This window comes from Helianthus annuus, chromosome 4 (assembly GCF_002127325.2).
Source record: "Helianthus annuus cultivar XRQ/B chromosome 4, HanXRQr2.0-SUNRISE, whole genome shotgun sequence".
NCBI lineage: Eukaryota > Viridiplantae > Streptophyta > Magnoliopsida > Asterales > Asteraceae > Helianthus > Helianthus annuus.
The window spans coordinates 201325998-201339003 of record NC_035436.2 but is presented as its reverse complement, the minus strand read 5'-3'; the positions used below and the strand labels follow the sequence as shown (position 1 = coordinate 201339003).

The 13006-nt window shown below is 34.0% G+C and overlaps 1 protein-coding gene across 1 annotated transcript; it reads right to left on the bottom strand.

Annotated features, from left to right (window-relative positions):
* Positions 1 to 3401: 3401 nt before the first annotated feature.
* LOC110937956 lies at positions 3402 to 4850 on the bottom strand. The gene has a single exon (XM_022180424.2). The coding sequence runs from the start codon at positions 4689 to 4691 to the stop codon at positions 3525 to 3527; it is 1167 nt and encodes a 388-aa protein (XP_022036116.1). The 5' UTR covers positions 4692 to 4850; the 3' UTR covers positions 3402 to 3524.
* Positions 4851 to 13006: the final 8156 nt, after the last annotated feature.

Sequence of the window (13006 nt, the reverse complement as noted above, 5' to 3'; positions counted from 1 at the left end):
ATCTCATAAGGATTGGGACGGTTGTGTGTCCTTTGTGCTTTGTAGCCGCCTTTATTTCTCTAGCTTCTTTCCTCTCATTGTCTTTGTGTTTCTCCTCTTTCTCAAATACCATTTTCTCTTTCGAAAAAAGAGAACGCAAACGGTACGAGTATATTACTGTTTGGGTATGAGATCACATAGATGAGATGAGATGAGCAGTGGCGGATCCAGGAATTTTTTCCAAGGGGTTCACTTTTCTAAGTGTCCGAAAATAAAAAAAATACGGAACGGTTCGACGATTCGGGTCGGGTAAAGTTCATAACATAATAAAAATATGATACAAGAATGAAAAAAACATCGTCATGATAAATTTAAAAACACGAAACATAAATAAGATAGTCTTTACGAACAAAATAAAAAGCATACCAAGTTGTTCCGTACGAGGTTTCATCTTTTGAAAACGTTGCATTACATTCTCGATAGAAAGTTGTTGTAAAAACTCTTTCAACTTAGCAAACACAAGTTTCAAAAGATTACAAATTTACCTAAATATCAAATAAGTTTCAAAAGATTACAAAGTTACATCAAATTAAATGTTAAATCACAAATTGCGAGAACAACTACATCAAAATAATAGAGTTTTAATATTGAAACAATATCCAATATCCAAACAACCATGTAAAAGATATTACAGCATAAAGCTCATTTACCCCAAAAAAATCACAATTTGCAACTAACAATAGCACAATGAAATTAACAAAATCGTATGCATAAAACAGTATTTCTTACTTTCAAAATCATAAATTCAAATAAACGATCAGCACATCCACAATAACAAAGTAGTATAGTAAAAACCGAAAAAGAACAATCACAAATTCACAATCTCACAATCATATCATTATTCTATAACAGCAGCTACCACCTAGAAGATTTAAACAATTCCACTCTAATGTAATATTTACAAAATATAGGGTTTAGTTACCAGATATCAAAATCGGTCAAAAAACTGAGAGAGGCGGGGAAGCGACGAGTCTAGTAAGGTGGAGGCTGAAATGACTCCGGCGTCCGGCGAGAGCTGTGGCACGGCTGCGACGGTGGCTGGAGGGAGAGTGGAGACAAGGGCACAAGGCTGAAGACGGTGGCTGTGGTCCTGTGGAGCGTGTTTTTAGTTTCTGTTGTGTTAAAGAAAGGAGCAAGACCTAACTAAAGTTGAAACCCTAGATGTAATTTATTTTTAAATTTAAAAAAAAAACGCAAAAAAGATAGGGGAAAACGAGTTTAAAGGGTTTCGAACTCGTGACCTCTTATTAAAAAGCGCGCACAATTACCACTGCACCAGTCTAAAGATTTATTCATGAGGTTCCCCTACAAAATATTAAGGGGTTCCTTCAGAATTTTATATATAGCTTAACGCTATAAATTACAAACCAAACGGGTTCCCGGGAACCCCCCGAAGAAGTGTAGATCCGCCCCTGGAGATGAGATGAGATGAAGGTGAAAGGTGTGTAGTTTTTACCAATAGCTCATAGACTTTATGGTATATCATGTTTTTTATACTTGTACATTAGTACATACAACTTATATGGCCACACATGGAGATAAGAAATGTGGATATGTTTTTATGATCATACATAGAGCTTGTATAGTTGGTACATCAAAATAAGGAAGATAGGTTCTTATATCATTAAAGGTAATTTTGTTTTGTTATCTTTCTTTTGGTTGTTTTAACTTTTAACGGCTAACTCACAAACCCATTAAACCTACTCCTAAATTTACACCGATATCTATTATGAGACTAGAACCCTCAATCACTTTGAAAGATACACCTTAACTACTCGTTTGGTAATGTGAGGCTACAAGCCTTACGGTATTTATTGTTTTGTCTAGTGTATATTTTGAAGCGGCTAGATATAAGTTGAATTACAAAGAACTATGTGCCTTTGCCTCTCGACTTGGCTATGGGACCTCATCGCCTTGAAGCACCTCGCGTGCATGATGTTTGCGTCTTTGCCTTCCACCGCGGCTATGGGGAACTCATTGTTTCAAAGAGCTCGTGTTTTTAAAACGAACCTCTAGGTTGTATATACAAAGTTAAATGAATGTGAAACAAATTGTTACTATGTGATTCTTGCGATTGATCAATGCCTTTCTGCAACTGATTTTAAGTGATTTTGGGACCATAATGATTATTCATATCTTGGCATTGATTCTACACTTGTATGAGTGGACATATATTAATATACCTACCACTCAAACTCTCAAAGGTCTACAAAACAAGTTAAATCACACACACAGAAGCTAGTTCATAAACTATGCTATTGATTATAAGGGGGCGTTTGGTTCGCGGAATGATTTGGAATTGAAATTTGGATTTGTATATGAATTAGAATTTGAAGGAATTGGATTTTGAATTTAAACATTCCAATTGGAATTGTAAATTATTGGAATTGGAATCTCAACTCCATTTTTGTTGTGTTTGGTTGTCAAATAAATTGGAATCCATCACTCCGGCACCCACAACCACCAGTTCGGATCGAAACGGTACAGGTTGAAACAGTTCGCGACGAAATGGTTCGGGTCAAAGCGGTTCGATTCGAAACGGTACTGGTCGAAACAGTTCGCGTCAAAACGGTTCGGATCGAAACGGTTTGGGTCAAAACGGTACGGGTCGAAACGGTGCGCGTCGAAACGATACGCGTCGAAACGGTTCGAGTCAAAACGGCACGGGTCGAAACGGTTCGCGTCTACGGGTTGAAACAGTACGCGTCGAAACGGTTCAATTCGAAACGGTACGGCTCGAAACCGTTCGCGTCGAAACGTTACAGGTCGAAATTGTTCGCGTCGAAACGGTAAGAGTCAAAACTATTCGTGTCGAAACAGTACGGGTCGAAACGGTTCGGATCGAAACCAGTATGAGTCGAAACGGTCAAAGATTCCAATGAATTTACTTTAATTCCTTCAGATATAGGAAGGATTTTGAATTCATTTAATTAAAGGAATTTTGAAGGAATTCATGCATAATTTCAATTCCAATTCCATTGTCAACCAAACACATAAAGATTGGAATTGGGATTTCAATTCCATCAAATGCTATAAACTAAACATCTTAAGAGATAGAATTCAAATTCCAATTCCCTTAAATTCCATTGAATTCCTGCGAACCAAACGCCCCCTAATTGCAGAAGTAACACAAATTTTTATTCAATTTAACACACTAAACATTTATAACAATAACAATGGATGAACAACCTCAGTGCTTGAAGGCCTACAAAATCAAAACACTATAATCCAAAGGGTGTCGTTTAATCCATAATGTTGCACTGCAGCAATTTGAGTGCTTCAAACATCTACGAAACTAAGAATCGCAATTTGAGTGCTTCAAACATCTACGAAACTAAGAATCACTTGAAACGAAAAGACAATTGCAGAACAAGAAAGACATACAGTGCAATAAAAACAATAAGAAAGTGAATTACACAAACTTTTCGCGAGTTTCGATCAAAATTAGAAGTGCCAAAACTGAAATATAATACCAAGAGTCAAAACTACAATCCATTTGCCACATTCATATGCTTCTCATACAGTTTCAACAGTTCAGGGGCTTCCGCTTCATACTTCTTTACAACCCATTTGAGAAATAACTTTTCCGAATACGTCAACCACTGACTCTGAGTAAAGCAAAAATCCTCTATATCTCCGGTCAACCCTTTCTCCGCCAAATACTTATAAACCAAACACCTCGGAATAATCCTCTTCTCTATGCTATAACAAACGATTATCGGCGATTGAATGATGTAACTTTTATCCCAACCCATCGTATTCACAAGAAAATCCAAGATTCGCGTAATTTTATCCATCGAAGCCATCATACACCCCGGATTCCTCTCGAACGCCAACAAAATCTCATCTTTAGACCAACCCCACTTCATATAAAGCTCAACCTTTTTATCCCAAGTGGATTTGCTCATAGCCCTGAACGCGTGTATCGCCCAAAGAAACCTCGCCTTTGACGGGTCAATCCCCATTTTCGTCACATTTCCAACAACTGTTTTAAATCTATCAGCCGACGTAAAAAAAGTCCTGGGCTGTTGTGCCAACATAGACTTTATTCTCAACTCGGGAACCCCTATTTCTAACAACAACTGTATATTCTCCGCACCGTAAACCTGTAAATCATACGTCAACACTTGCGGAAACCGCTTAATGGCATTGATAACCTTATCATCTGACCCTAAAACAGTTCTTAAAAAACTAACAGAAAGCAAGGCTGTATCATGAAACTTTCCTTGCATAATACTTCTAGGTCTACTAGTAACAATTGTAACAAGTTCAGCATTTGAAAACCCTAAAGAATTCAAGATTTTGAAATTGGGCAAAAGGGTGTTTTCAAGATCACATAATAAGATCTTGGGGCAACTCAGAATCACTTTAGAAACTTGCGATTTGGTGAAACCATGGTTCTTGAGAAGGGTAAGAACAGAGTCTGCTGTTTTGGGGGATTTTGATAAATCTAGACGTTTGGAGGCTAAAAGTGCAGATTCTGGCGAAACCCCACATGAGTTAATGAGGTATGTGGTGGTGAAAGTGTTTGGATTTGAAGAATGTGAAGTTGTTGTTGTTGAAAATGGGGATGATGATGATGATAAGAGTCCATAGCAACGCTTTCTTGCATGGGTTGAAATGTTTCTGTAAATGAAATTAAATAACACCATTGGAGAGAAATTAAGATTGAAGAAGATGTGAAATTACCACGACATATGATTGATTTTGACACAGCAGCAGCAGCAGCAGGCGATGAGAATTGAGATATGAACGGATGATAACCAAACCCTAACCACGGCCTGAGTTGGTGTGTATGAATCGTGAATTTACTCTGGTAGACAAATCATATATGTAATTACTCTATTGTAAAAAAAAAATAATAAAAAAAAAACTTTTTTTTTTATAGATTCTAACACTGAAATACGTTTTTAACAAGATGAGAATTTTTTCTTTTAAATTTCCCTTATTCACTTCTCGTGTTAAGCCATATTTGTACGTTAAGACCTATTTGAATCGGTACCTGACTCTACAAGTGTAACTAAAAATTCTTTTTTGAGTAAATTACATTTTGTGTCCTTTATGTATTATAAAAATTATGAAATGTAACATTTTATGTCCTTTTAACCTAACTCGGTTAATTATCTTAGTTACGTTAAATCAAGGTAAGGACAATATTGTCCTTTCACATACCATAAAGGACACAAAGTGTAATATACTCATTTAGTTATCATTAAGGACATAGTGTTAATGTACTCTTAAATGCATTTTTATCTTTTAGTTAATATTAAAAATAAAAAAATAAAAGTTTAATTATATATATATATATATATATATATATATTATGTAAACACTTATAAAAAATTAAGTCGTATACGATTTATTTTAGTTATTTGTTTGAAATAAATTACTAAATTTAAAATAATTAATTGAATTAATTATTTTAACTAATAAACCTAATCAAATAAGTTTTTGATTATTCATAGGAATTTGAGTCATATAATATAAATATTTTTTTATAAACCAAATACGACTTAGATTTTATAAGTGTTTATATATGAAATAATAACTAAACTTTTAGGTTTTTATTTTCAATATTAACTAATTTATAATAATTTGAGTCATATTATATAAATATTTTTATAAACCGAATACGACTTAGTTTTTATTAGCGTTTACATACAACCATATGTATATACATACATACATACATATATGAATTAATAAAAAACAATTAAACGTTATATATATAGTTATAATTTATAGGGCTCAAATTCTTATAATTTATATATTTGTAAAGTTTAATTATTTTTTTATTAATTCATATATGTATATATATATATATACACATACATATTGCTTTATTTAAATGCTTATAAAAACTAACTCGTATTCAGTTTATAAACATATTTATAAAATATGACTCAAATTCATATAAACTAGTTAATGTTATAAATAACAAACTAGAAGTTTAATTATTTATTATTATTTTACATATAAACACTCGTATTCGGTTTATAAAAATATTATAAAATATGACTCAAATTCCTATAAATTAGGTTTAATAGTAAAAATAATTAATTTAATTAATTATTTAAGATTTAGGAATTTATTTAGAACAATTAACTAAAATAAATCAAATACGACTTAGTTGTTATAAATGTTTATATAAAACACACACATACCCATATATATATATATATATATATATATATATATATATATATATATATATATATATATATATATATATATATATATATATATAGGGGGGTAGTGCACGGACCTCCCAACCGCCGGAGTGATCTCACTCCGGAAGCCGCTACCCGACCAAGCTAACTCCGCGGTGACTTCCCCATGCCGAGTTCTTACCCTGGCGATATATGCCACTCCCAAGACTTGAACCCGATACCTCTGGGAAGAGGTGGGTGTCGGTGGCCATCTGGGCTACCCCAGTTGGTTCCATATATATATATATATATATATATATATATATATATATAGGTTTAGGATCCTGTACAAAGTGCTTAATTTGTAAGAAGTGTAAGAAATATTCCTGGAATGACAAGTGTCCATCCTCTTAATTAATTCAAAAGGGTAGTTTTGTAATTGTATATTTTTGTCATTTAATTCAAATATCAGCGAATTATATGGTAACCAGCGAATTATATGGTAACCGTCATCAATCTCCAAAAAATCAACGAATTTCTTCATAGTTTATCATAAATAGATCTATAATCAGATTCATGGCGTGGTGTTTTAAAACAACTGGATAAATTGACTATGATGTTGGTCATGGTGTTTTATATAGAAGGTTGCTGGGGATTCCAGATAAAACACCATGACTTGAATCATGGCGTGGTGTTTTATCTGGTGACATTGTTCATGGCATAGTGTTTTAAACATCTGGAGACAAAACACCACGCCATGAACAATGTCTCCAGATAAAACACCACGGCATGAATAATGTCTCCAGATAAAACACCACACCATGAACAATGTCTCCAGATAAAACACCACACCATGAACAATGTCTCCAGATAAAACACCACGCTATGAACAATGTCTCCAGATAAAACACCACGCCATGAATAATATCTCCTGATAAAACACCATGACTTGAATCATAGATGTTTTAAAACACCACACTATGAACAAGGTCTCCAGATAAAACACCATGACTTGAATCCTAGTCTTGGTGTTTTAAAATCTGGGAATGTTTTGTATTTATAAAACACTACGCCATGAACAATGTCTCCAGATAAAACACCACGCCATCAACAATGTCTCCAGATAAAACACCATGACTTGAATCTGCGATTACGTTTTAAAATTCTGGGAATGTTTTAAAGTATGAAGAAATTCGCTGATTTTTTTTGGAGATTGATGGCGGTTACATATAATTCGCTGATCTTTAGGAGTTTGATGGGTGGTTTTGAAACGGTTACTATATTTGAAATGTTGGAAAAGTCACTATTGCCCTTCAATTTTTACATAAGGTCCTTCTAATTAAAACACAATTTACACTTTAATACCCTATTGATCTCAACCATTAGATCAAAGATCCAATGGCTTAAAACACTTCTTACACTTCTTACATTTTAGACACTTTTTACCATATCCCTACCCTATATATATATTAATAAATAATTAAACTTTTAGTTTTTTACTTTTAGTATTAACTAAAAGACAAAAATGCTTTTAAGAGTAAATCACATTTTGTGTCCTTAATGATAACTAACTAAGTATATTACATTTCGTGTCCTTAATGGTATGTGAAAAGACAATATTGTCCTTACCTTGATTTAACCTAACTAAGATAATTAACTCAGTTAGGTTAAAAGGACATAAAATTTTACATAACATGGTGATTTTGGACATAATGTGTAATTGTTTTTTTTTAAGGTTACGTTTCATAATTTGTGTAATACATAAAGGACACAAAGCCTAATTTACTCTTCTTTTTTCCTTCATGTTTCATCTAAATAAAATATTTAACTATTTGATTGTCTAATGTAACACCCCGAAAATATTAATGTTACATTTTTAAACTAAATACTAGTAGTAAGTTAAGATAAAAGACTAGGAAAGATAACCTAGTTAGTAGAAATCTTAACATAATATGACAAAGTTTAATAAAAAAACCCTTGTTCTATAGCCCATGTATAATTGAGGGACCAAAATTGTCAATTCAGGAACTTAAATTATTATTAGTAAAAAAATAACACACTAAACACACACCTAAGTGTGTGTTTAATCGATCAGAACGCAGGAACAAAAGGGATTTCTCTTCAAACCCTAATGTTCATAAAATCCATCAATTGAAGGTGCAAATCGAGTCCGAATTGAAATCTGAATATAGATTTGTGATCACCTTGACTAAGGGATCGTAAGGTATGCAAAATTTCATGATTTGGTTCTACCTTAGATTTTAGATAAAATCATGAGGTTCAAATCTGATCATGCATGATGTTTGTTTTAATTGAAATAGTGTATAAGAATGAACCCTAGTAGATTTCTTGTTGAAATTTGGTTTAATTCTTGTAAAGTTCATGATCACCATTAGAGGTGATATGTGGGTTTTTGTAGAAAAGTATGAGACATCAGGATTTTGATGTATCCTAGAGTAATTCAAGCTTTATGAACAAGATTCAGAAATTATTGATGTAAAAATTTAGCGAAATTGCTTAAATTGATGTTTGCTATGGCTAAATCATGAATGTTAAACTTAGTCACAAATTGTAAGAAATTATGCACACAAGATGCTTGATAAAATGCCTAAAAGACATTGATCGACACAAATGTGGTGTTGGTTAAGTAACAAGCTTAATCATGAGCCGAATGGTTCTAATGATAAATTGGCTTGTATGTTTTAGGCAACACGAGCGAGGCGTCGGGAAGTCAAGCCGGTGCGGACGCTCGCCAAAAGGGAAAGCTCTAAGGTACGTGGTTAACGCTACTATAATGTTGATGATCTAGTTTTCATTTTAATGGTTTACTAGTTATGAACAATAGAGAGTCGTGATGGTTTGGTTGCTTGAAATGAGGGACCTCATAATGGCAAACCATAATGAGATGATAGTGGTGGGTACAAACCGGGTAACGGAAGTACCTCACCCGTAGTCCATAAACCCGGGTGTCGGGTAATGGGAAGAATATTATTTGTCACGCAAACCGGTAATGGGAGTGTGTGGGCTTAAGCAAAGGATCCTAAACGGATCATAATTGCTGTAAAGGAATACCCCGTGCTGTGCTTTGATGTCCTTAAAGTGCAGGAATTGGTATAAACGGGTCAAAACAGCAAACAGGAAGGATATGCAGAGACCACCGTAAATTACGGCACCACCGTAATTTACGGTGGAGAGTAAACCTTTACGGTGGTTCTCTACTGATTTACGGTAGAACCATAAACGTCCAGCTCTCACCGTAAATTACGGTGACCACCGTAATTTACGGTGGAGTGCAGCTAAGAATGTCAAGTTTTGTATAATTTCATATTTTGAATCCGATTTAAACGTGCACTTAATTATATGAAATTTGAGGGATTCTAACCTTGATATTTTGTTAAATTTCCAGCTTTCAAGTAAGTCAATCAAGCGGATGGTGATCAACTCAAGACTTATGAACCGAACACTCTCAAGAAGATGATCTTCACTTTTGTTTTAGGAGTTCATTTGTGAAAACTTTTGTAATGAAATAATTACTTATGTGTCCTTTAAGTTTAGTGGTAGTTTTCAAACACTTATGTATTAAATGTTTTAAATGACTATGATCTTTCTTATCTAGTCGGTTTAAATATTGGGCAATTTATTTAGAGTGTTACATCTAACGTTTCAACTTTTAACACTATGGGTTTCTACAAGTGTCGAAGATTAACTTTTATGTTAATTTCTTCCATGTGTCGCTTACGTAAGGGGTAATTTTCTCATTTTAACTTAGTCGACACTAAAATACCCTTTTTCTTATAAAATAATATATTTTTTCATTTGAGCCCCCACTTTTTAAAAAGTTGTTATATACACGTACTCAGAAATGAAAAACACCTCTGGTTGGCAACCATCCGAAGCATCATTTCCAATCAACAAAGAATATGATAATTACTAGCCATAGTAGAAAAGTGTAGTCAAATGTTACTGAGTGCTACAATAGGTTTTTAATGTTGTAGATAAAAGATAATACATATAACCACTTACAAATTTGTGTGAACAAAGAACATTGTTTATTAGCCACTTACTAGAAGAAAAATAATAATAATAATAACTATAATTAGTTATGGTCACGGTCAATATTTTTTATTGTGGCTAAAAGTTATCAACAATGATGGAAATTCAATAAACATACGACTAGTTGTTTATGATCACACTTAATTAGGAACATGTGGCCAAATGTTACTAGCTGTCATGGTATATTTTTTATTTATGTGACGAAAAACACATCTTTTAAATGTGGTTGATGCATGTTATTTAGCAGTGGCTAGTCTTAGTAACTTTGGAACACGGTTATCGTATTTTAAATTTATAAGAAATTATTATTATTACTTAGACTAAACACACACAATAGGCAAGTGTACATATTGTTTGTAGTAAAGTTTATGTAAGAACCAAGTATCGAACCAAAAGACACTGTAACACCCTGGCCCGAATAGGGCTGACGCGTCACCCAATACAGTAATCAGAGACATTTTAAAACTTAACTTAAATAAAAATTTAACTCCAAAGGTTTTAAAAAAAATCTAAAACCACACAACGGTTTTAATGAAAAAAAAATGTCTAAAGTTTAAGCAGCAATTTATTTAAACACCTTATTTCCAACTCTAGCCATTTAGTTTTCTCTCTTCGCACTTTTCCCCATGTTCCCCTGAGTACCTGTTTAAGAACAAGATAAAGCAACAAAAGAAACACGGTTGAGCCAAAAATTGCCCAGTAACGGAAAAACAATAGCAATAACGGTAATTCAATGAGAATGATCAATGGTGAAACGATACTACGACAACAACAATGTAACAATACAGTTAACAATAATAAATAGTCAATCAATACGATAAGAATCTAGGTGGAAATACCCATGTGAGCCAATGACAATAAACAATAAGCAATGTGTACATTAGCTGCAGTTCCAATGTACCAATATGTAGAGGGGATGTGGACACACACACACCTATCCCAATACCAATAAGTAACAATAATATCATAGGATCGATCCATACGCCTCTCAATAATCCATAAACAATAAATACTAATATAGAGACGCAGTGAACTAATCACACCGTCACGGATGGTGCACGTCATCGGTGCCGATGATGACGCCCTATGTCCCCATAGGTGGATGTGCTCGGGTATTGAGGTCAATAAAACGGTACAATTAAAATAAAGACAACTAGTACAATAATGCATTTCTATGGCAAAAATCAATGATCAATAGGAACATGCGATAATGAATCTACAGAATTTATCTATCGCATGCAAATCGATGGCAAGAAGCATACTACTAGAAAACAATGACAACGGTTCGATAGCCTAGACACTACGAGTACAATAACAATATAAAACGCTATACCTATAGATGGGTTAGGCCAGCATATGTCGCCGGTGGAGTATCGTACTATCCTTAAGTATCGCCTCATGATTCCTTTATTCCCAGTTGATGAGGTATGCCCTGTTTGTCATAAGGCGTGTTTGGAATCCTTTGGGGAGCATGCAGTTCATTGTAGAGAGCTCCCGGGGTTCAAATACCGACATGATTTGGTTAGGGATGTCCTTTTTGACATATTCAGGTGCGCTGGTATTTCTGCTAAGAAAGAGGCACCCGTTAATTTCTTAACAGACCCTTTGGAAGGGAGATCTACCCTTCGACCAACTGACATTCTGGTCTTTGGATGGGTAGGAGGAAAACATGCCTGTGTGGATCTAACAGGGGTTTCCCCGCTTGTGGGCTTAGGGGGTAGTGCTTTCACGGTGGGCCAGGCTGCTTTAAAGGCTGCTTCGGGTAAAGTGACCAAACATGAGAAAGCGTGCCTTGACAACCAACACGTGTTTATCCCATTTGCTTTTGATACTTTTGGTTTTCTGGCGCCAGAGGCTGTGGACCTACTTAGTCGAGTTCAAAGGGTCATGCATAGTAATGTTATGACCCCGAGATCTATGGACGTAGTTTTTAAAAGGCTTAGTTTTGCTATTCAAAAAGGGGTAGCGGAGCAACTTGTTGCCTGTTTACCAACTATCTCGATGTAAATTCAAAAGAAATGAAATGAAGTATTAAACGCTACAAGAAAAAGACCACAAAATCCGTACCTTAGCTTATACGGTAATAGCACAAAACTCAACGACGTCCTTAACTATCACCAAAGCCTACATAACCATTACATTTTAAATTAGATTTGTTGTACAATTGCTACCTTAATTATTTAACTTGTTATTTAGGATATCATTATTTAAATATAGGACTTATTTTGTTATCCATGTATTTGATTACTACTGTTACATTCCCGTACTCATTTATATATATTCATGAACTAATTTTATCGGTTTTTACTACTCAACTTTTAAATTACTAACTAGATGACTAGTTAATTAATCATCTTTTGTTTGTTTTGTTTAGTATAATAAATGTAAAACCATAAAATAAACACTAATAATAGAAATGAGTGGAGAATGTCAAAATCACATTGAGTATTGTTTTCGACTTTCGAATCCACCTGAGAAAAATTATAGTTAAGTTATAGACTTGTCATCCTGCCATTTTCTACAAAACAGGACTGAATCATATTAGTTTAAACTGAAGGGTTAAACAAATTTTGGATCGAGCAAATCATGTTTTGTTCTGATCAATAGATAGGCACGACTGTGCCTAGACATATACGATCGTGTCTAGTTACTGTACTAGGTCAATAGTTCCGGTCAAATCAATTCAGTATTCTTGTGAAACAAGTAGCACGTTTTTTTTAATCAAAAGTGCTATTTTTGTGTATATATTGTTTTAGTACGTGCTA

What these genes read in the sequence shown, in the direction of transcription:
- LOC110937956 (XM_022180424.2), bottom strand. Translation starts at nt 4,691, where the DNA reads ATGGTGTTATTTAATTTCATTTACAGAAACATTTCAACCCATGCAAGA.